The sequence below is a fragment of the Haliotis asinina genome, chromosome 6, assembly GCF_037392515.1.
Source record: "Haliotis asinina isolate JCU_RB_2024 chromosome 6, JCU_Hal_asi_v2, whole genome shotgun sequence".
NCBI classification, from domain to species: domain Eukaryota; kingdom Metazoa; phylum Mollusca; class Gastropoda; order Lepetellida; family Haliotidae; genus Haliotis; species Haliotis asinina.
In genome coordinates this window covers 16,595,664-16,618,458 of record NC_090285.1, presented here as the reverse complement: position 1 = coordinate 16,618,458, position 22,795 = coordinate 16,595,664, and the positions used below count along the sequence as shown (strand labels likewise).

The following is a 22,795-nucleotide window of genomic DNA, read 5'->3' as shown; positions in this document are numbered from 1 at the left end:
TTTCTGTAGAATTTGTATGTCACCAAAATTTTTTTGAAACTGTGGTCAGGAGCTAGGAGCACCTACAGCACGTGCTAGTGCCGACAAAGTTACTGATTCATTTACCCGTGCTGTGCCGTCTCCATCCACACCTGGTTGTTCCTTTCAATGTATTTTTTTCAGGAGAGAGGCCTCTGGGTAATATAGCAAATGTAGGCCTTTCTCCATGACCTTGTTTTGTAGCTTGATCTTTCTGATATCAGGATTATAGGATTTGCCGTGAACAATATCAAATAAATGGTGAGTGAATGAGACTGGCTTTAACCTCTTGGCACCCATGCACAATACGATCTTAGCGCTAAGGCGGTTATAACTCATATATCTAACAAAGCCTACTACAGTAGGCCCCGGATGTCAAGAATGTTTTGTTTCCTTTTCGTATTTATTTATATTCTCTTGAGATAGGGGTTCTTTCTTGTCTGTGATATTTGGCGGGGGATCGGGTCGGGGGATGGCGTGCGTGCGTGCGTGCGTGCGTGCGTGCGTGCCCTTTACAAATTCACATTCAAATACAAATCCAGTTCGGGTCAGGTCAGGTCATCGTCTCCCAATTGCGTAGATCGATGCTCATAATGTTGACCCCTGGGTTGTCTTGTCCAGACTCACAGAACGACGCCATTTAGCAAATATATTACTGAGTGTGTCGTTCAGAAATAATCAATTATTTTAATCACTTGATTGTTTGGTCCAGATTAATACAAGGCAACAGTCAAATAGCTGGTATAAAAAAACACAACCCACTATGTTTCTGTTAGCTGAGGCAGACGATGTAGAGGAGCCAAGCAGCTGAGAAATGCCAACGTGTCTTCTGTCACAGAAATGGGCATCGGGTCATGAAGCGTATGACCACAACTGGGTGGGTGGGTAGGTGGTAAGTGGGTAGATGGGTAGGTGGGTAGGTGGGTAGGTGGGTAGGTAGGTAGGTAGGGAGGTAGGTAGGCCATATCATCACATCGCAGAATCAATCAACACGACATGGTGATGTTTGGTAGGCTTTTATTTTTTTATTTTTTATTTTTTTTAAAAAATGCATAAAACTAACGTATCAGCAAATGATTTTTCCCAGTATTTCTTCCCTTTGTGTCTCATACTGAGTTCCAACATGTTATGACTCGGGAAGTAATATATCTCCCTCGAAGAGAAATTGGTTCAGTTTCCAGCACAAATCACTGTTCTGCTGGCATGACATGGCAACTGGAATCAGTTTCCATAGACATCAGTTTTACATTAGATCCAATTTCCCATATGCATCAGTTGTTCCTACGAATCACTTTCCACAGACTGCACTCGCCCATTAGAATCGCTTTCCATATTAATCACTTGCCAATAAGACGTACTTTCCGCAAGTAGCACATGCTCTATAGTCCCGAATCACTTGCCCATAAGAATCTGTTTCCAAAGGCATCACTCTCCTGTCCTATTTACTTTCCCAAAGGCATCGTTGGCACATTAGAATCACTTTCCACAGGCATTGACTGCCACCATGAATCACTATTCCACAGGTATCGATTGCTGCCACGAATCATTATTTCAGAGGCATCGATTGCTGCATGAATCACTATTCCACAGGCATCGACTGCTACCATGAATCACTATTCCACAGACATCGCATGCCCATAAAATTCACATTTCCACAAGCATCTCTTGCCCACGTCAATCACTATTCCACTGGCAGCTCCTGTTCACAAAATCACATTTCCACAGACATTGCTTGCACCTGAGAATCAGTTTCTACAAGCATCACTTGAACCACGTGAAGTATCGATTCAACACGTGGACCACTTATCTACAAGAACTACCTCCATGCACACGCCGCTTTCTGGGCCCTGATCTACTGTTTCCCGTGAATTACTTCCACATATGAAAGAATTTGGACTGTGTGTTACCCACATGCATGAACCACTTTGGACTGTCAGTCACCCACAGGTATGAACCACTTTGGACTGTGTGTTACCCACATGCATGAACCATTTTGGACTGTCAGTCACCCACAGGTATGAACCACTTTGGCACAAGAATGACTTGAATATCTCTTCATAATATGATGCATCCATTTCCTCGTTCCGTTGCCAACTCCTCATATTCATCATCACCATCGTAATCCACGTCGTCTGCTGCAACGTCATCAACGCCATCATCTGATGACTCCGAGCCGACGCCTACCGGAATATAGCCACCGGAAACGCTGTCACGTGGCCCATCCCTCCATCTTTGCCAAGCAGGAATGGCGTATGGCTGCATGACCTTCCTCCACAAAAAATAGGCACCGGCAGTAGTTGCTGAAAGTTGGACAGACAAAATAAACTTCATTAGAACATGTTCCTTTACTTAATTAAAACGTGAAGTGGTGTTAATATTCAACAGTTTGTTGTATTAGAATGTTTTTTTCAAATGCTAACGTGTCAATAAACTGTACTTTCCAATGGCATTCAACTCCGCGACATGTTTCCGAAACGGAGTCCGTCCTAAAAGGATGTATGTAATATTTATATACGTCGTTTTTCTCACAGGGAAAATAATAATCTTCAGAATAAAGTTGTACAAGTTGACAATGCTTCTAGCTTTGCACGTTTGCTCTAAGAGGGAACCCAATCGCATAAATGGCAAAGAGATGGTCACGTGTCGCTATTGCGGAATAATGACGATTGTTCTTGTAAGTTACGGAAAGCGGCGAATGGTGCTGAGTGGCCTAACCTTACCTGCTCCCACAAGCAAGCTGCCGCCGATAAGTTTAGAGTTATCATGAAACTTTGATCCTAAGTCTGAAAAAAATCACAGAAACATAATCGAATCAGCTGTTACCAACGGATACAGAGATAGTCTCACAAAGTGAATCTTCAAACATTATCAAGCAAGAGTTCTTTTGTGGTGAGAGTACCAGCCTGTCTCAACAGACACCGACTCATGGGTACCAAGAGGGGGTTGGCAGAGGTCATGAAATCAACAATACTGAGAATGAGTTAACAAGGGTTGACAGTTTGTTTGGGTTTGGTTTTTTGGGGGGTTTTTTTGTCCCTATTTGTTTCTTTGTCTGTTTGTTTGTTTGTGTGTATGTGGTTTTTTTCTTTATGTTGCTCTTGTTTACTTATGAGTCAAGCGCTGTTGAAAATGCCTAAGCTTAACAAATTCCATACTGATATTAAAGACTACCAAATCCTTTCGCGTTATCCAAACCTTTCAACGTTGCACTGATGGCAGACCCGTAATGGTGACTTGAAAATCTGTAACAGAAACAGAATCTTAAATAGTTTTGTTTGTAAAATGTGTCGTCTGTCCAGTTGTCCACAACAATTACTAGGAAGCTGAAACTTTACTGTGGAGTATCTAATAGTTTCAGCGGCAGTCATTTACAAAACTCTTCGTATGACCGTTACACTGTCATCTGTCGGCTTTCAGCGCATGTGTGTGTGTGTTTGTGTGTTTTGTGTGTATGTGTGTTTGTGTGTTTGTGCGTGCGTGCGTGTGTGTGTGTGTGTTAGGGGGATGAAGTTGGTTGGGAGGGGCGATGGTGGAAGAGGAGGGTTATCTTGCATTTTGCACAATATTGCGAAATTTACAGTACAATAGCTGGCGCTTCCAAAGTGAAATTGATGTAGAATACATCGACGTTGGTGCAAAATTGAGAAAACATAATTTGTAGGCACCACCGGATTGAAGGCATATTCTAGTTTAATATTAATTTACATAATAATTGTAAACACGTGTACAAATGTTTTGGTCTACTGAACGGAGACAGAAACGTTTTACGTAAGAAACTTCAGGGTTATTCACTGACAACTCTTTGTCTGTGTCGCTATGATATGATCTGACTCATAAAATCGTTTCTGGTAGGCAACAAAAATGTTGTCCTTTCTGGTACAGTAATTTGTCAAAACCAACCATAAAGTACAGAACAACGAAGAACAATCCTTAACTATTTCAGATTTCCGATGCAGTTAAGAAACCTATGCCTACATGTTCGGGGTTTTCAAATGGTTAAAGCGTTCACTCGTCGCGCGATGGTCCGGGTTTGATTCCCTAAATGGCTGTAATGTGTGAAGGCCATATCTGGGCCCCCGCCGTGTTATTACTGAAATATTGCTAAAAAGCGGCGTAACACCCAGCTCACTCACACATTCACCTACTTGTTTAATGTCTGTGCAGCAAATGCTGAAGCGGCTGAAGCCAGAGTAGACATTCTGTGCGTTTACACCACGAGACAAAACTATGTAAGGGCGACTTCTTGGCGAGTCTCTGTCTATGACGTCACTTGCATGGTGACATCCGTCATGGCGTATGGAATAGGAACTTCCGGCGTCGCTATGGAGATTCTGCTTAGGTATATTTCTACATATAGAAGAGACGTTTCTAAAAGACTGAGGTTAAGGGAAATGGGCGGGTTCGGTTTGGTAAGAGAGAGTGTTTGATAATTTATGTTAGTTTAGTTTTCATTATTATATGTCCCTGTCCAAAGGTCTCTGTATTATATATGTCCATTAATCCATTTTGTTCAAAGACAAATGTCTTGTATAGCCCTACTTGGCAATCGTGAATGGTTTTATTATGGAAGCGGTTCCTGAAATCCAAATTAGTCATGTTTTCTGCTGTTTCTGTGATAAAACAATGTATACAAATCAACGCCATGAGTAGTTTTAATCGAAAGGATTATGATTGAGTGACGCTGCTCTAAACAGTATGCCATTCACATCGGGAGTTGGGCTAGCCTTGTGAGTGTGCTGCTGGGAACAAAAAAGGTTTTCAGATATTATTTGAATGGTGAAAAGGTTTGTGCAGTTCTAAGACTGGCGGAGATTGGTCCATTTCGTGGCTGCGTAGAATACAAAGGCCATACCTGATGGTTCTGAATCCAGACACACACAGGAGGTTCTGTGAACTGTTGCACCAGCTACACACTTATGGGTGATGCCATTCGTTTCATATCATTTCCTTATACTTAGTATTGGCGTGTAGTCAAGTGCAGAGAGTTCAGGTCACAAATCGCTGAACTTAATTAAGCAACGGAGAGAGAGTGACCATGTTTGGCAGCTTGACACCTGAGAGTTTCTAGGACTTCAGTCCTGCCCCACAACGAAGCATATATGATACATGCGGTCTCATTATAGACATTACAGACGAGCGTTTTCACGATTGAATTTTTAACTTACACATTTTAAAAACCGTTAGTGTTTGGTTCGGTTAAAACCCGTGTTCTAGTAAAGGTGTGTAAGCTATGCAAAAAGTAGTCTTAAAAAATTCTTTGTTTATGATTTCAATAATCTGTAACAGAAAACAGTGGCTAGTTATTCGGGTGTCTGAGAATGTTGAACTAAAAAGCCAGATTGATCCAAACTTACGAAAACAACTGTGTGACAGCGACGATTATTGCGATAAATCATCACTCATGGTAATTTACATACATGTTATGAATATTGTTTAACGCCGCTATTAGTTTGGGGCACCCGATAATTAATTTGACCCTGCAATCCAGTGATTAATATAGTGAGCAACCGTCCACATCACGATCATGTACTTTTTAATTCTGGTGTAATAACTTAGTTTATTTACATCAAAGGTGAGATTTATATCAAGATTTGTGTTCGTATGCGCGAACTGACGAGCACAGCGTAATACAAGACATATTTAGTGGTATTCCAAAGAACTTTGGTTTACAGATTGTCTACCTTTGGGGCAGACAACTCTCATTACTGTTGCACTATCTTTTGATTAATCGCAGACATGGACGAGTCACTCATATTTCAATCGGTTGTTTGTTTCCTGTGGTTTGTTTACCTCTGGGAAACATATCTTTCATCTCGCCAGGTAAAATGCAGTTTCCACTCAGTAGTTTATGTACGAATTCGGTTCGCAGGGCGAAACCGGTAGACATGCCGGGTGAACCCCCATATTGGATACCCAAACGCGCGTCTATACAAAGGTTTGAAAACCTTTATCAGCCTGATCATTATCATCTTTATCTCGAAGAAAACCCTCTTCAAACGTAAATTAGGTTTGACAAGTATTCAACATGGAATGTGTCATCTGTTCACATGATCGCAAAATTGTAGGTTGATTAAGTGTTGGTTAGTTATTTCCGGGTTTCCCCGTTTGCTCAATGTCAAGAATTCTCGAGTCAGGTTATTAAACTTTCATAACATGACTCGATAGTTCTTGAAACTGAACATGCTTCATTTTTGTAAATAACTTTCCATGCGGTAGTGATTTTCTGATGTAATCCCCTAGAAGTTAAATATCTTCCACATTATGTTACGAGTCTAAGCCTGATCTCAAATCAAACGATTCAAAGCATCAAAGCAGGATGTGTTGTTTTGGGGTAGGGGATAGGGGTGGGCGAATACCAAGCTCAAAATTATTATTTTCCTGAACAGGGACCTAGACTTCGATGGTATAGTCTAATTCAAACTCTTTATTTACAGCCAGCTGTGATTCAACTTGAATATTGCTGAGTGCCACGTTAACAATAAGCAAACCAAATCATAGGATGTTAATATCCTTTGTGGTCTAGTTAGTGCAAGGATTCAATCCAAGGAGAAGTAGGGCTGTATGATAAACTTGTGTAATCAATGAATGGAACAGAGTCCTTCATGAAATCAGTTACTTTTTCATGAATAGTAAAGTCATATGTCCATGGTTCTTGTTTTGTAATGAAGTGTTTTACTTGAATTTGATTGTTATTTAATCAAAACAAGATATTCCAAATGGAATATAACCACACCAGAGTGGATAACAGTCGCACTATTGTGACCAGTATGTTGTCATTGTAATGATGAATTAACACAGTCAGCTTGATAAAATGTGTCAAAAATATAATTTGTTATCGTTTCACTGAATATATTGAATTATGTAACAACTTTTGTTCTATTTGTTAAATAATAATAATATTCATTTGTTATATGTGTGATATTTCCCTCATCATGGATTTATTGCATCCCCAGAAACAACATTCTATTTTCAGAGAAATGTGTACAAAACAGCAAAGAAGGTGCCAAGTGCCCTTGAGAATGTACTTGATGTTGAGACATTTGAGAAAGCTCGGTTGTATCAGCTGGACAAGAGTAACTTCAGCTTCTATCATGACTTGTATTCCCAGATTGAATCAACGGTAAGTGTAGAGTCCTTAGTTGTTGTGTACGTCACAGTGTCCAGATTCAAGCTGCTCAAACGTCATGTCATGTTGTAAACATGATGAAAAGTGTGTTGATAAAAAGATATCTTTGACATTTTTCAACTCAGATTTTTACGATATAACTTATTATATGCAAAGAGGTACTTGTACCACTTTTTTCAAAGTAGTGAGTGAATGTGAATACATTTTTGGCAACAATCCACCATCTGAAACACAATAAATGGATATTGCACATTATCTAGCCTCATGTAAGAATGTCGAGTTTGACTCTGATAAAATACCATGTACATCCATCACGATCCACGAGCGGTAGTATAAAAGTCGTGTACTCCCGCTACGAAGTCATATCAGCCCGCTTCACCTCGGTGATGACGCGAAGTGAGAAAAGCGTGCATCGACAAGCCTTTAGTAACGTGCGGTGCATTGAGGTCATACGATCAGCTGGTGTCAACATGGCAGCAAGTCGATTCGATGCGTGTTGTTTTGTTTTGATTTAGTGAAAGCATTCAGCTAGATAAATGCGTTATCACATCCTGTCTCAGGAAAAGGGGTTTTATCAGTCCCTCGTAAGGTTGTATACCCCAAGCGCCAGCTCGGGGAATACAACCTTACAAGGGACTGATAAAACCCTGTATTTCCCGAGACACGATGTGATACTGTATATTGTACCTTGTAACCCACAAGGATAACTGAACTCAACTTGTTCACAGGCAATAGCTTTAACCACAAAGCCACTTCTTCCCTTTAAAAGTGGATATTAGACTTATGTTGATACTTGGGTGTCTCTTTTGTAGTTGATCCTTGTGTTTGGGGGGATGCCCTTCGTGTGGTCAGTGGCAGGAGGAATGATACTAGGGTGTCTCTTTTGTAGTTGATCCTTGTGTTTGGGGGGATGCCCTTCGTGTGGTCAGTGGCAGGAGGAATGATTGCCAGACATGGATATGGACCAGACTACGAGGTAGGATGATCTGCTGACACGTTTCAGATAAGTCAAATCATCTTGAGTTTTCTCCAGTACAGATTCTACACTCTTTTCAGCATTGTGTGTATTTCACACTCTGCAGTCAGTGGTGTTCACCATCCTGTGTATTCCATAATACAGATCCTACAATGTGTTCACCATCATGTGTATTCCATAATACAGATCATGTACAGTGTGTCCACTATCCTGTGTATTCTACAAAACAGATCCTACAGTCTGTCCACTGTCCCATGTATTCCATAAAACAAATCCTTCTGCCTGTCCCCTATTCTAGGTATTCCATAAAACAGATCCTACAGTCTGTGCGTCTGTGCACTATCTTGTGTATTCCATAAGACAGATCCTACAGTCTGTGCACTATCCTGTGTATTCCATAAAACAGATCCTACAGTCTGTCCACTATCCTGTGTATTCCATAAAACAGATCCTGTAGTCTATTCACTATCCTGTGTGTTCCATAAAACAGATCCTACAGTCTGTGCACTATCTTGCGTATTCCATAAAACAGATCCTGTAGTCTGTTCACTATCCTGTATATTCCATAAGACAGATCCTACAGTCTGTGCACTATCCTGTGTATTCCATAAAACAGATCCTACAGTCTGTCCACTATCCTGTGTATTCCATAAAACAGATCCTGTAGTCTATTCACTATCCTGTGTGTTCCATAAAACAGATCCTACAGTCTGTGCACTATCTTGCGTATTCCATAAAACAGATCCTGTAGTCTGTTCACTATCCTGTATATTCCATAAAACAGATCCTACAGTCTGTCTACTATCTTGTGTATTCCATAAAACAGATCCTGTAGTCTGTTCACTATCCTGTGTATTCCATAAAACAGATCCTACTGTCTGTTCACTATCCTGTGTATTCCATAAAACAGATCCGACAGTCTGTCCACTATCTTGTGCATTCCATAAAACAGCTCCTGTAGTCTGTTCACTATCCTGTGTATTCCATAAAACAGATCCTACAGTCTGTCTACTATCTTGTGTATTCCATAAAACAGATCCTGTAGTCTGTTCACTATCCTGTGTATTCCATAAAACAGATCCTACAGTCTGTTCACTATCCTGTGTATTCCATAAAACAGATCCGACAGTCTGTCCACTATCTTGTGCATTCCATAAAACAGCTCCTGTAGTCTGTTCACTATCTTGTGTATTCCATAAAACAGATCCGACAGTCTGTTTGCCATCCTGTGAATTTCAGATCCTACAGTCAGTGGTGTTCACCATCATTTGGATGCTGTACTCAACGTTCACCTCTCTTCCATGGAGTTTGTACAGCACATTTGTTGTTGAAGAAAAACATGGCTTTAACAAACAGGTAAATTGACTTTCCATCAGCGAACCCCAGCACTGCAGACTGTGTCCGAAATGTATATTATCCACATGCCGTGCATCTCCCCTGGTGGCCTCTTTCTAAATTCTGGCTTAGGCAATAAATTTTCATGTCGTTGTACAGAATTTTGTTTTGTTCGTAAGATGTCAGTGAGCAAATCTCATTTCACAATTTTAATTTGCTGAATGTATTTCCCCTCAGTTATACTTGTGGATCTCAAGAGAGTTACCAAGTTGTGAAAATGCGGGTTAGAATTGATCTTCTGCAACCCTGTTCTCTTATGTTCCAGACTCTAGGTTTCTTCTTCAAAGATCAGGCCAAGAAGTTTGTGGTGATGCAGTTGATCACACTGCCCATCACTGCCTCACTTGTCTACATCATCAAGGCTGGCGGAGACTACTTCTTCATCTATGCCTGGCTCTTCACACTCATTGTCTCACTGGTAAGTTAGTCATATCTAGAATGATTTTAATTCTGTATCATAGTTACAGTTTCCTTTTGTTAATAACTGCTGTCATCTGTGTCAGAATGATATTATCCTAAACAGTATAAGGCCCATGAAGGTCTGGGTTAGAATATTGCCCTTCAGTAAGAGGCTTGTCGTAAGAGACAACTAACGGATTAGGTGGTCAGAGTGGCGGGCTTGCTTGACACATGTCATCTGTTCCCGACTGTGCTGATCAATGCTCATACTGTTGATCACTGGATTGTCTGGTCCAGATTCGATTATTTACAAACTGCCATCATATAGCTGGAATATTGCTTTGTCACTGTGAGTGTGGCTTTAAACATCAAACAAACCAATACAACTTGGAATGTCATGAGTTACCTCCCTTCCCTTAATGAAACGCTTGTTCATGTGATGTTACACGGTCAAATGTAGATCTGTGCATACAGAAAAAGGGTGTGCATTGAGTCACAATAAAAAGCTGATATATACTGGGAATTAAGATGTTCGTCTGATTTTCTCTGATAGTACGAGCTGATCCTGTATCTCTTTACAATCATTACTTAGTCAGGGAAACGGGAGAAAAACTAATCTAAGAGGAAAGTCATTTCTGTGTTTACACCATTCATCAGTGAAATGTGCACAGAAATGTCTTTCTACGAATGAATCTGCTTGTACTTTGTAGATTTGGTTGAACGCTCTGAAAAAATGAAACATATCATATCTTGTCATGTCACATAACCATTTTATCAGAACAAGAAAAGCATATTGCAGTTACCTTTCCGTAAGGTATACTGACATATGCAGAGTCGCATCCAGGCTGCGGGATTCCCCTCCAATAATGTACACCTCCCACAAAAAATGAAAACTGAAGCGACCTGTCACGCAATTTAAGTCACGTACCTATCATATTTATTTGTGTCAACTCACTCACTTACATAACGTGTGGAGCTCATGGACGCATTCATATATCACAAATCAAAATCCTCTTTAATACATGCATAAACAAGACCGTGAATATGCCAACACCATCGTATAGTGTTTTCATGAAAATCATTGTGAGTACTTATTCATTTCAAGCTGATGATAAATTCAGAGATTGAGATTGTGACGCAATGCCAAGGTATTGTGGCAGATTGGTCCATGCTGATAGAAAATGTGAAAAAAGAGTTTTGTTCTAGATGGGAGAATTGGAGCCATGCTGTAGAGCAGGTCTTGGAGTTGTCTCAAAGTTGACATATTCGCTTCATCACCTTGGTGATGTGTGAAAATGTCTTCACCATGTTGAGGGGTGGTCTAATGGTTTTGAATGTTGTCTTTCAGGTACTTATCACAATCTATGCTGATTATATTGCGCCACTGTTTGATAAGTTTACTCCCCTTCCCGATGGACCACTACGGAATCAGATTGAAAAATTGGCCGACAGTATCTCTTTTCCTCTCAAGAAGCTGTATGTAGTTGAAGGTGTGTCTCTTGAACATTAAGGTTAGAATGGTCTTCAGTAACCCATACTTGTCATAAGAGGCAACTAATGGGATCGTGTGGTCAGACTCACCAACTTGTTGACACGTCAACTGCATGGATTTTATGCTTATACTGTTGATCACTGGACTGTCTGCTCCAGACTTGATTATTTACAGATCGATGCCATATAGATGCAATATTGGTACATCACCATGATGTGAGATATATCTGTATGTTGTTGAAAGTATATCTCTGAAGGCAGGGCATATAAACTCAGCAAAAATAAAAACTTGACACTCATTATTTTTCAAATAGTGTTTTGAAACTTTTCTTGAAAGAGTTCTTGTTGTGATTTTGGTTAAATGCATTGTCAAGGGCATTACGTCACACATTCATTCTACTGGTTGGGCCTATGTAGCACGTACTAGAGCACTGCACGCTAAAATCACGTTTCCATGTGCCACAAGTCACGTGACCTATTGATACACATGCAGTTGATCTCACGGTAGCAGAGTAGAGTGTCATCTCAGAAAAACATGGTTTTACAGTTAATTATTCATTAATTTGCAATGCCACGACTGTCAAACATTTAACGTGAGCGTGCCATTGGCATGCTGAATACGGGAATGTCTGTCACTGATGTTGCGAGGGTTATGGGATGCAGTCAACAGACCATCCATAATCTCCAGACACGTGTCCTTCAAACTGGCACCACAGCTGACCGCCCCTGTCCTAGTCGACCACGTGGGACGTCACATGCAGTAGCACTGACGTCATTTGTGTAATCGGTTTGTCACTGCCACATCCACTGGGAATGTATTGTTTGGAGGTCTAGCAAACTTAGTCTCAGTGTATTTCGTTACACTCCACCACTGAGTCTAACGAAACCTAGAAGGTCGTGTCAGATAACCCTTTGATTGACCAATGACCAAAGTTATTTTGCAGTATACATGTATACGCTTTTGGGTTTCTTTTGACATGGTTACCATTAGCTAGTATTTCCGCAAGATAACATCCTTGAATATTGCCAAAACCACTGTTTTCAACGACTGTTTACTCACCGTTGTCATGGTTGTACGTACGCCGTGTGCATCACCCGGAAGCGAGCGTACACTAAATAGCATTCAGAATTGTTTGGGTACGAACCTTTTCAAGATACATGTTCAAAAGTTATGTGCGAATGTGCACTTTCGCGATTTGGTAAGCTGTTTTCTGATTGGTCAATCTCAAAGGTTACCTGACGCGACGTCCCATAAGGTTTTGTTAGACTCAGTAGTGGCGTGTAACAAAAAGTACTGAGGATAAGTTTACTTAGACTGGAGGTCGAGTGACAGCCCAAACCATTCAAAGTCGCCTGCGCTCTGCTCGTTGTCATGCACAGTGACCATATCATGGACCAATTCTAACCTGTTTCCATCGACACCAACATCTTCTCTGGGCATGACGGCACCTGAGATGAACCCAGCAAGATTGGAATAGGGTTGTGTTTAGTGATGAATCAAGGTTCACATTAACCATTGCTGATGGAACGGTTAGAGTTTGGAGAAGACGAGGAGAACGCAGTGTTGCGTACAGGAGATGGATCGATTTGGGGCCGGTAGCGTTATGGTTTGGGGTGCTATCAACGGTCATGCTCGATCCAGACTCATTGTCATCCAGGGAAACCTTAATGAGGTAGCATACAGGGATCAGGTGCTCGTTCCAGAGCTTTTTGCCATTCATGGCAGCTCATGGCCCAGGTCTGACTTTCCAACAGGATAACACCAGACCTCATACAGCCAATTTGAAAACGAATTTCCTCAGGAACGCTGGTGTCAATACCATGGAGTGGCCCTCAAGATCTCCCGACCTCAACCCCATAGAGCATGTGTGGGATGTGTTAGACAGGCAGCTCCGTCAAGTAAGGAATCCTCCACAGAACTTGCAGGAGCTTGGTGCCATGTTGGTACAAATATGGTGGCGCATTCCCCAAGCTGTGTTTAGACGCATCATCCAATCCATGAGGAGACGCTGTATCCCAGTTGTGAACTCCCATGGAGGACACACCTGATATTGACATGACTTACTCAGTTGTGACTCACAGTTTTTGATCATGGACATAATAGTCGCATTGCCGGTGGAACCGATTCCATGACAAACATGATCTGTATGCTATGGCATCTTTAATGACAAGAGAATCGAATACAATTGTTATTTCAAACCCATTTTCCAAACTGTTCCAATTATTGACTTTGAAACGAGTGTAATGTTTTTATTTTTGTTTAGTATTGATTGAAATGAGGACGTTAATTGTTTATGCAGAAATATTTCATGGTAACTGCTTTCACATTGGCTTAAAATTACCCAGAACCCTGGGAAATACATAAGAATGACATACCAAAGAAAATTATAATACAAATGCCAGTTTTACATATTAAGTAAATAATTAAAGATTAAAATTTTATGATGAACCATCCTGTAATTCTGCAGGCTCCAAGCGTTCCTCTCACAGTAATGCCTACTTTTACGGGTTCTTCAAGAACAAGCGTATCGTATTGTTCGACACCCTCCTAGAAGGTTACAAGTCTGAGGAAGAGAGAAGGAAAGAAGAAGAGAAGAGACAGGAGGAAGAAAGGAAAAAGGAAGAAGATTCAGCTGCAGGGGATGCCGAGGTGAGAGATTGTTTCAGCAGTGTTTTGTATACCTTGTTTTTGCACTATGTACATATGAGGTCTTTACACTATTATATCAGGAGACTGTTCACATCCAGATAGTATCTTGTGTTTAAACTGTGTACATCTGGATAGTACCTTGTATTAATGCTGTCTACATCTATATGGTACCTTGTATTTACACTGTCTACATCTGGAAAGTACCTTATCTTGACAGTACTTTGTATTTAGACTATGTACATCTTGATAACACATTGTATTTACACTGTACATTTAGTTAGTACCTTGTATTTACACTGTGTACATCTAGATAGTATCTTGTATTTAAACTGTGTACATCTAGATAGTACCTTGTATTAACATTGTCTACATCTGGATAGTACCTTATATTAACACTGTCCTCATCTGGATAGTACCTTGTATTAACACTGTCTACATCTGGATAGTACCTTGTATTAACACTGTCTACATCTGGATAGTACCTTGTATTAACACTGTCTTCATCTGGATAGTACCTTGTATTAACATTGTCTACATCTGGATAGTACCTTGTATTAACACTGTCTACATCTGGATAGTACCTTGTATTAACACTGTCTACATCTGGATAGTACCTTGTATTAACACTGTCTTCATCTGGATAGTACCTTGTATTAACACTGTCTTTATCTGGATAGTACCTTGTATTAACACTGTCTACATCTGGATAGAACCTTGTATTAACACTGTCTACATCTGGATAGTACCTTGTATCAACTCTGTATTCCTTGATAATGCCTTGTATTTACATGTACATATCTTGTGTTTTGCCAGACCAAGGAGGAATCAGCGGCAGAGGAGGAGAAGAATGAGGAGACAGAGAAGAAGGAGAAGAGGAAGCAGGGCTGTAATGATGAGGAAGTATTAGCTGTTCTGTCTCATGAGCTTGGCCACTGGAAACTCAGCCATAACCTGAAAAATCTTATCATATCACAGGTAAGTCTTTCATGTGTTCAAGTCTAGTCAGAGGGATAATTTGAAGCATATAATTTGAACTACAGGACTGATCATGCCTAGTGTAGCCATTGTGGAGTCATCCCATAGATGACATCATTACCTTCTCAGAAGGTCTGTGGTTCAAATCCCAGAAATACACTGAAATATTATGGCTGCTGCATAGGCGCCCCCACATGACCAAAGAGACTAACCCTGGCAACAAACTGAAAAGGTAACATCTCCCCCTGTCAACAGAAGGCACATCCTGGTTCACAAACAAGGCTACTCTTGCTCAAATTTCATAAGAACATGCTCAGACCCACATTGGCTGCCAGTGCAGTGGCCATAAAATATCTTAGTCCCACTTGGAATTTGAACCACGGCCTTGTCCACATGACCAAAGAGGCAGGATGACTCCACACCCAGCTGTACAAAGCATGTAGTCTTGTTATAGCAATGTATCTGATCATATTTCACTGTCAACTATTTTAATTGGTGTTTCCATTCCGGATTTCTATGCAGAGAACTATCTTTGTGCACTATTGCTGACCATGTTTAATCCATAGTATAAATTTGTATGACCAATAATATGAGGAGATATTACGTTAGACAAAAACTAAAATTGTTATTTTGAACCCCAACATCAATGTGCTTATCATGTTTTAATATCCTATATGTCCTGGGGTAGAGCAGGCCTTCAGTAACCCATGCTTGCCATAAAAGGCGACTATGCTTATTGTAAGAGGCGACTAACAGGATCGGGTGGTCAGGCACGCTGACTTGGTTGACACATGTCATCGGTTCCCAATTGCACAGATCGATGCTCTTGCTGTTGATGACTGGATTGTCTGGTCCAGACTTTGATTATTTACAGACCGCCACCATATAACTGTAACATTGCTCAGTGCTGCGTAAAACTAAACTCACTCGCTCACTTTAATATCCTATGAGAGACATTGTTTAAATTTGTTATGGACCCATTACTAAAGTGCCACTCTGTCTGTGGTTGCCATGGTTACAGGTGAACATGTTCCTGTGTTTCATGGTGTTTGCCATGCTCATCAACCGGAAGGACCTGTTTATAGCGTTCGGCTTCAACACACAACCAAAGCTCATCGGACTGTTCATCATCTTCCAGTTCATCTTCTCTCCTTATAATGAGGTAATACACTAGTTTTATAAAGAGGTCTGTAATGTGTTAGTCATGTTATCTCTGGCAAAATCACACTGAACAGCTGGAATATTGAATCTTAATTAGAACGGATTAAATCAAGTTATCGGTTCAGTGAAATCCACAAAAATATCATGATCCACCAGCCTGGGATTCTAATCCTGGCATAGTCAAGGTAAAATTGCACCACGTTACAAAATGGCAGAGCTGGGTATTGTAAAAAAGTGGAGAGCTGTTTCAGTGGTACGTTTTCAGTTTACAGTTTACCCATGTGGGGAATCAAACTTGAGTCTTTGGCATGACAAGCAAACACTTTAACCACTAGGCTACCCCCACCATCCCTATGTTTTGTGAGGTGGTTGGATGTAAGGCATCAAAAAATAGTATTTAAAGGTTACTTTTACACATTATATTAACAAATCCTTTTTATGTATACTATAGTAAATATAACACTTCATGCTTTGTTGTTTCCATGTTGTCATGGAAACAGGGAAGATAACAATGTCGAAGAGAAATTGCTTTCCATCTGACCAACACATTAATATGTACTTTTTATGTTCCAGATTTTATCGTTCCTTATGACAATGCTGAGCAGAACATTTGAGTTCCAGGCAGATGCGTTCGCAAAAACCCTACAGCGGGCCACAGCCCTCAAGTCAGCCCTCGTCAAGCTCAATAAGGACAATCTTGGTTTCCCTGTTTCTGACTGGCTGTTCTCAACGTGGCACTACTCTCATCCTCCATTGCTGGAGAGGTTAAAGGCCTTGGATGACAAAAGTAAATCTGACTGATCAGAGACTGTCGTTCCTGTTGAAGTGTGAAAGCAGTGTTCATCCTCTCTATATCTGGAGACTGTGTGTTCTGTTAGCCTTGAAATTTTGGTATTTGAAACATAATAATCAAAGATATTGTCTGCAGAATGAGTTCATCCGAAACTTGCTTTGTGAAAAATAATTTCTAATAACTGGACTAAGTAATGTCTTGTTCCATTCTAATAATTTGTTAAAAACATTAGCTATATTACTATCCGTGTTATGATTTAGGAGGAAGAGTTTTCTTTCCTTGTGAAAGCTATATTATCACTATTTCTACAAAGTTTAGAATTATATGGACATTCTTATGTGTAGTCATTTTGAAATGTTCACTTGTTATTTCTGAAAACACTTAGAGAAGTTATATCAAACTTATCATGTGTATAAATACCATTATTTTCAAGTCCTGGTGAATGGAGCATGTTTTGAGAGCGGAGCTTCTTGTGTCTTGCATTTGACGTGGTGTAAAAATGTCAATAATCTATGGAATATGTGAGAGGGACAAGTGTCATTTTCTGCTTTTTTCTTGTCAGAAGTAGTTGTTACTGTTTCATCCTGCTTTGATTTTGTGGCTAAATGTTAAATTAATCAACAAAAACAAAATGAATTGGGCATTTAGATTGACATGTGATCATAAAAACAGTGTTGTTTGATCTCATTGTGCGTAAAAGACCTTAACTTTTACTACATATCACAGTATACCCTATCCAGATTTCTGAGACTCTATCCAAATTTCAGTTTCTTTTTTGTGAGCTATGTGCAATGTCAACCTCATTTGTTTTATGGAAGGCACATTAGTATGTTCCCCATCCATTAAAGATGAAGCTATGGTAAATGGTAGCAAATTTCAACTATTTCTATCCATTTCTGTTATACTGGCTTTTTGATCCAGTTGAATAATGAAATGGAGGCTAAATGGTTTCAAAAACTGGCAAACAAGGATAAGTTGAGCATCGCCCTGACAACTGACCCCTTTTAGCATGTATTAGCGCTGCCCACTGACACTTGCCTTTGTGAGCTAAGGAGCCCAGGTTAAATATCACCGACTTGCTACACTGATTATGTGAGAGTCTTATGAGCAAGGCGTGTGCTGCTATGCATGGAATCAATTTTATTGTCATGTGCACTAGCCTTCATCTGTTCTCCCTTTCACAAACCAATTGGGTTTGCTCACTGCAGTGCACCACCTACATCTTGTAAATGCATTCTTTGCAACAGTCCAACTTATCTTTGTTTGCCAGTAAATCTATTATCATGCAATAGTGATCCCTCTGAAATTATTTTAAAAATTCAGAATCTAGTTTGTGTGAGTGTTGTATGTTAAGTATCAGTAGGCACCTGTTTAAATATTTCTCTGGGGCCACTTCATAGAATTGGATTGGACTGGAAGACTCTTCATCTAATGAGAATTAGTCTTGCAATACTATTTGCAGTTTTATGTGGAAGACGTGTGCATCATGTGAAACTGAATGAAATGCTTCTTGAAGAGAGATGGTAAAAGTCAAAATTATATTGTGAGATTGTTTTTGTGAATTACAGATCAAAAAGGACTTTCTCCCTAACTGATAACATTGTATTTAGCATAATTTGCTTCTAAAATGTATTACTTTATTACCCTTCATTTTATTTCACCTTCCGCATCAAACCAAATCAGTGTACAAGGTCAGTGCTACTGCAGTAGCCACAGACATGATGTTGTAACCATTGTTGTAGGGTAGCCACATGGTTACAACATTCACCTGAAGACCCAGGTGTGAGGCCAGTTTCTGGTGTCCCCTACTGTGATATTGGTGGAATATTGCTAAAAGTGGCGTAAAACTAAACTCACTCATTCACTGACTCCTAAAGGAACTAAGTTGATTATAACTGACAGACTTCAGCTCATAGCTCCAGGATCTGCTGTTGGAATGGCCCATGTTCACAAAGAGGGGTGAGATGAGGCGAAATGGGACTTAGCGCGCACTAAGAATATTTCACTCACACTACGTGCATGTGGGTGTATGTGTGGCTGATTGTACTAGCCCAGACTTTAGCTGGTTCTGTAGTGCTAGCTCAGACACATTATACTGACTCTGAGTAAACCAGTCCTTGTTGTACCCATTAATGCCGAGCGCCAGGGACCAACAAGTACCATATTTTTTGGTATGACATGGCCGGAGGTTGAACCCGCAACCTTCTGCTCTCTGGGCGGACATACTAACCACAGAGGCAGTTGTTCACAAAGACACCAAGTGTTGTGGTGAAAAGTCATAATGATGGGATCATTACAAGACCCACCATTTGTATGTTATCCATGACAGCGGGACTAATGAAAACTAGTGGCCTAGATTATTGGCCATGCCAATAATCAACATTGACAATGTTTTTCTCCGCTTTTAGCAATATTCCATGATAGGGGACACCAGGAATGGGCTTCACATTTTGTACCCACAAGGGGAATCAAACTAATGTTTATTGGCATGACAAGGGAAAGCTTTAACCACTGGGCTACCGCACTGCCCCTGAAATCATGAAGTTAAGTTTCAGGTGCGTGTTAATGGAACATGTATTTTGTGCTAAGATGATTCCAACTCCATTACACTGAGTCAGAATTTATAATACTCTTAGTACCACTTTGTTAAACAGCTGAGATGAAATGTGATATGAGATTTTAGATGAGGTTGCATGTGTCCCAGTAATATGGGTGCACTAAAATCCACATCCCATTGCAGTAGTGTATCACAACCTTGAATTATTTCTTTTTAAATCTCAGAGATGATAAAGGGGAGAACACATAAAGTTACAGGAACAGTTAAGATTCTGCCAGACGCAAGGTACTGGAGAATGTGCATAAGCTAGTTCTTGAACAGTTTCTGAAATTGCAGGGGTTAAAAAATCCCATCGCCCGACGCAATTCAGTTTTCATTTTGGGCAATCAGATAATGGTTTCTTACTTGTCCAATGGCTACTGGATAATTTCTGCTTATGGTTTCAAACTTCAAATAAACTTGGTTTCATGTCCACTTAAAATGTAGCTTTTCGTTTACACAATGATAATGAAGTAGAGTTATCTTTCTTAAATCACTTGCCCTGTGGTAAGAGGCTTTTGAAAAAACTTTTGAACCCAGGCATTCTTCATGGTTTTACATGAATAAAACTTGTAATTTAATGTATCACTGTACTAGAGATGTTGGTCGACGCATCATATTGTGTGCCTCTTCTTGTAATACAAAACTGTATCAATACATCTTATTAGGACTTTGTGCAATCTGCAGTCTGACACTCAGCAGTTTTCTTACAATCGTGGCAAATGCCCAGGTTCAAATCCCCACATGGATACGTTGTTTGAAGCCCATTTCTGGTCATCCGGTCTTATTGCTGAAATATTGCTTACAGCGGAGTAAAACTACTAAACTCACTCACTCAGTTGTGCCAATATCAATCAGTGTTCAGTTTAGATTTTATATATCCTGACACAAACTGTGTGACATTTGTATTTTCTGTTCATTCAATTTCATCAAAATTTCAAGTTCGGTTGATTACCTAAGAAAATGTCTTCATTTCTGTAGTTTGGGGATTAACTGTGGAATACTGTTCCATAGCACTCTTTGATGATTATGCGTGGTTGAAACCATTCTTTACCTCCAGGCAACCAGGACTGTTTGTGATCATGGATATCCACAAAACCACACGAGGTTGTGTATGTCTTGTTTATTTACATCAATACATGTATCATGTTTGTACTGTGTACAGCATTGTCGGTAACTCTCACTCTGTACAGAATTCTTTGTCATCTATCAAAATAAACATGTCAGTTTCACAACTATAATCAACATCATGTCTTGATTTGAATGAAGCAGACGTCAGCTGAAAGAAACAGACGCCTGGATCGTAATCATGGACTATCATGTCACATTCTTGGATCACCTACATTTCAACAGCTGGCTAATGCACTAATAGAAATGTGTACCATCTCAAGGTCAGTCCAAAATTTGGTAATATTTTGTGAGAAAGATCGCCCAATGCTCTGTTCAATATGGGATCACCATCGTTTTGTAATCTCTGCATTTGTTGGTCAGAGCACTCATTGGCATCCCTTTTACAGTTAGCAGACTGTAGTATAATTCATTGGTTATCAATAGCATCTGTGTAATCATCACTTATAGACATTCTGGGGCAAACATAAGTCCCCTTCCACCAGTGCATTGATAGATGGTTCCTGTTTGTGGTTCATGATGTCAGTCAGTGGTTTGTCTGGCCCGGGCTTATGATTAACAGACAAACATCACACAGCTGGAATACTGCTTTCAGTGATTATACAAACAAAGGACTGTAATTGGGCGATAGACATCCACACTGAATACTGGGAACACTTGAAGTATCCTCAATGTCTCCTGCTAACTTCATGTTACAAAACTTATTCACAAAATTAAAGGGAGGTCATATGCAGAGTCCAGTGCTTGAAAGTTTTCACGATGGGAATTGAACTCAGGAGTTTGTTTTGAAAGGCAAGCACTTGAACCAGTGTGCCACCCCTCTGCTTTTAGTCAAGGCGGATAACTCTGGGTTATTCCCTCCCAGTTTAACATTTTTTTCAGCACTATTCCAGCAGTGTCATAATGTTGGCACAGCATGAATGGGTTTTACCCATGTACCACATGGTCTCACACTCATGCCCTTCCTGTGACAAGACAGACCGCTCAACTACCCTCTCGCCAGCAGAGATATCAAAGACTATGCAAAAACTGATGCAATCATTGATTGTTTTTCCATGGAAAGCTCCAATAGGTCCACAGTCTTCATCTTATTTGCCTTCAATAGAAGTGTCCACAAAGGGGTCATACTCAAAGCAAATCACTACAAGTACAAAGTGTTTTGACTTGTATGTTGGTCAACGATCTTCAACAGCATCTTGTCGCCTTGAGGATTGCTCTGAAAGATATGGGATTGACACTGTTTATATACAATTGTAAACCAAAAGTCACTGTGTTCTGTAATCTGATTGGTTGAAAAACATGATCAAGTGGTATTTGATTCCCAGAAACTGCAAGACTATTCGCTGTGTATTGACATGTAGAAACATTGCAAACAATTGTTTTGTTGTTGTCATCAACAGTGGTGACGTCATTCAAATCACATAGTGACGTAAAGTCAGAATAACGTCACTGATGAGCAGCTCTAGATGCTACCACAGAAACAAGCTGAAACGGCCACCTGATGACACTTCACTGCTATACCCATACTCAGAGTAAACGAGTGCAGACAGTAAAACCCTCTGGTTTACTTTTTTGTTTACAATGTCGATAAACATGTGTTGGCCAATTTCCGGGTCTTATTGAGTATTTGAAGCCCGGGAATATTTCATTTGAAACCTCCGGCTGATGCCTGTGCTTCAAATACTCAATAACACCCAGAAATTGGCGAACACATGATGTTTATCTCCCAAGAGGATCCAGAACTGAGTGATCTAGTAGTTGAAAGCATAACACTGAGCAGTAGTTCAATGTTACTAGTGCTGCTTATCGCTCACAATATGCTGATAGATAATCGGGGCTTAGTTGTTATTGTAAACCCTCCAAGAAAACTCATGCATGCAATAACGGAACACAATCCTGATATTGTGCAAATGAAAAAGGCACCAACTAATACTGTGACCAAGATGATGCGGGGGCAACTTTTGCTAAGGTTTACATTAACTCCCATTCTTTAACACTGCTCTATGGTTACCTTCATGATTTACAATCACCTTAGTGCTTTGTGAAAGGAGGCCCTGGATACTTCTTGTTCAGACAAGCATTCTGCA

General features: G+C 40.1%; 2 protein-coding genes across 2 annotated transcripts in view; one reads left to right on the top strand and one right to left on the bottom strand.

The window, feature by feature from the left end:
- Nucleotides 1-5,697: 5,697 nt before the first annotated feature.
- Nucleotides 5,698-20,724, top strand: LOC137286505 (CAAX prenyl protease 1 homolog). The gene is made up of 10 exons (XM_067818419.1): nucleotides 5,698-5,838; nucleotides 6,992-7,138; nucleotides 8,034-8,120; nucleotides 9,360-9,476; nucleotides 9,781-9,933; nucleotides 11,263-11,404; nucleotides 13,874-14,055; nucleotides 14,869-15,030; nucleotides 16,052-16,192; nucleotides 16,765-20,724. The coding sequence occupies exons 1-10, from the start codon at nucleotides 5,755-5,757 to the stop codon at nucleotides 16,990-16,992; spliced, it is 1,443 nt and encodes a 480-aa protein (XP_067674520.1). The 5' UTR covers nucleotides 5,698-5,754; the 3' UTR covers nucleotides 16,993-20,724.
- The window catches only part of LOC137286508 (proteasome assembly chaperone 1-like), a 15,657-nt gene continuing 13,550 nt past the window's right edge, over nucleotides 20,689-22,795 (bottom strand). Inside the window, exon 6 of the mRNA XM_067818422.1 lies at nucleotides 20,689-21,924. Coding sequence (XP_067674523.1) covers nucleotides 21,850-21,924 — 75 coding nt within the window. The 3' untranslated portion in view covers nucleotides 20,689-21,849. The remainder of the gene's footprint in view (nucleotides 21,925-22,795) is intronic.

Coding starts and splice junctions, on each gene's coding strand:
- LOC137286505 (XM_067818419.1), top strand. CDS start 5,755: ATGGACGAGTCACTCATATTTCAATCGGTTGTTTGTTTCCTGTGGTTT. Junction 7,139..8,033: donor ATTCCCAGATTGAATCAACG/GTAAGTGTAGAG, acceptor TCTCTTTTGTAG/TTGATCCTTGTGTTTGGGGG. Junction 9,477..9,780: donor AACATGGCTTTAACAAACAG/GTAAATTGACTT, acceptor CTTATGTTCCAG/ACTCTAGGTTTCTTCTTCAA.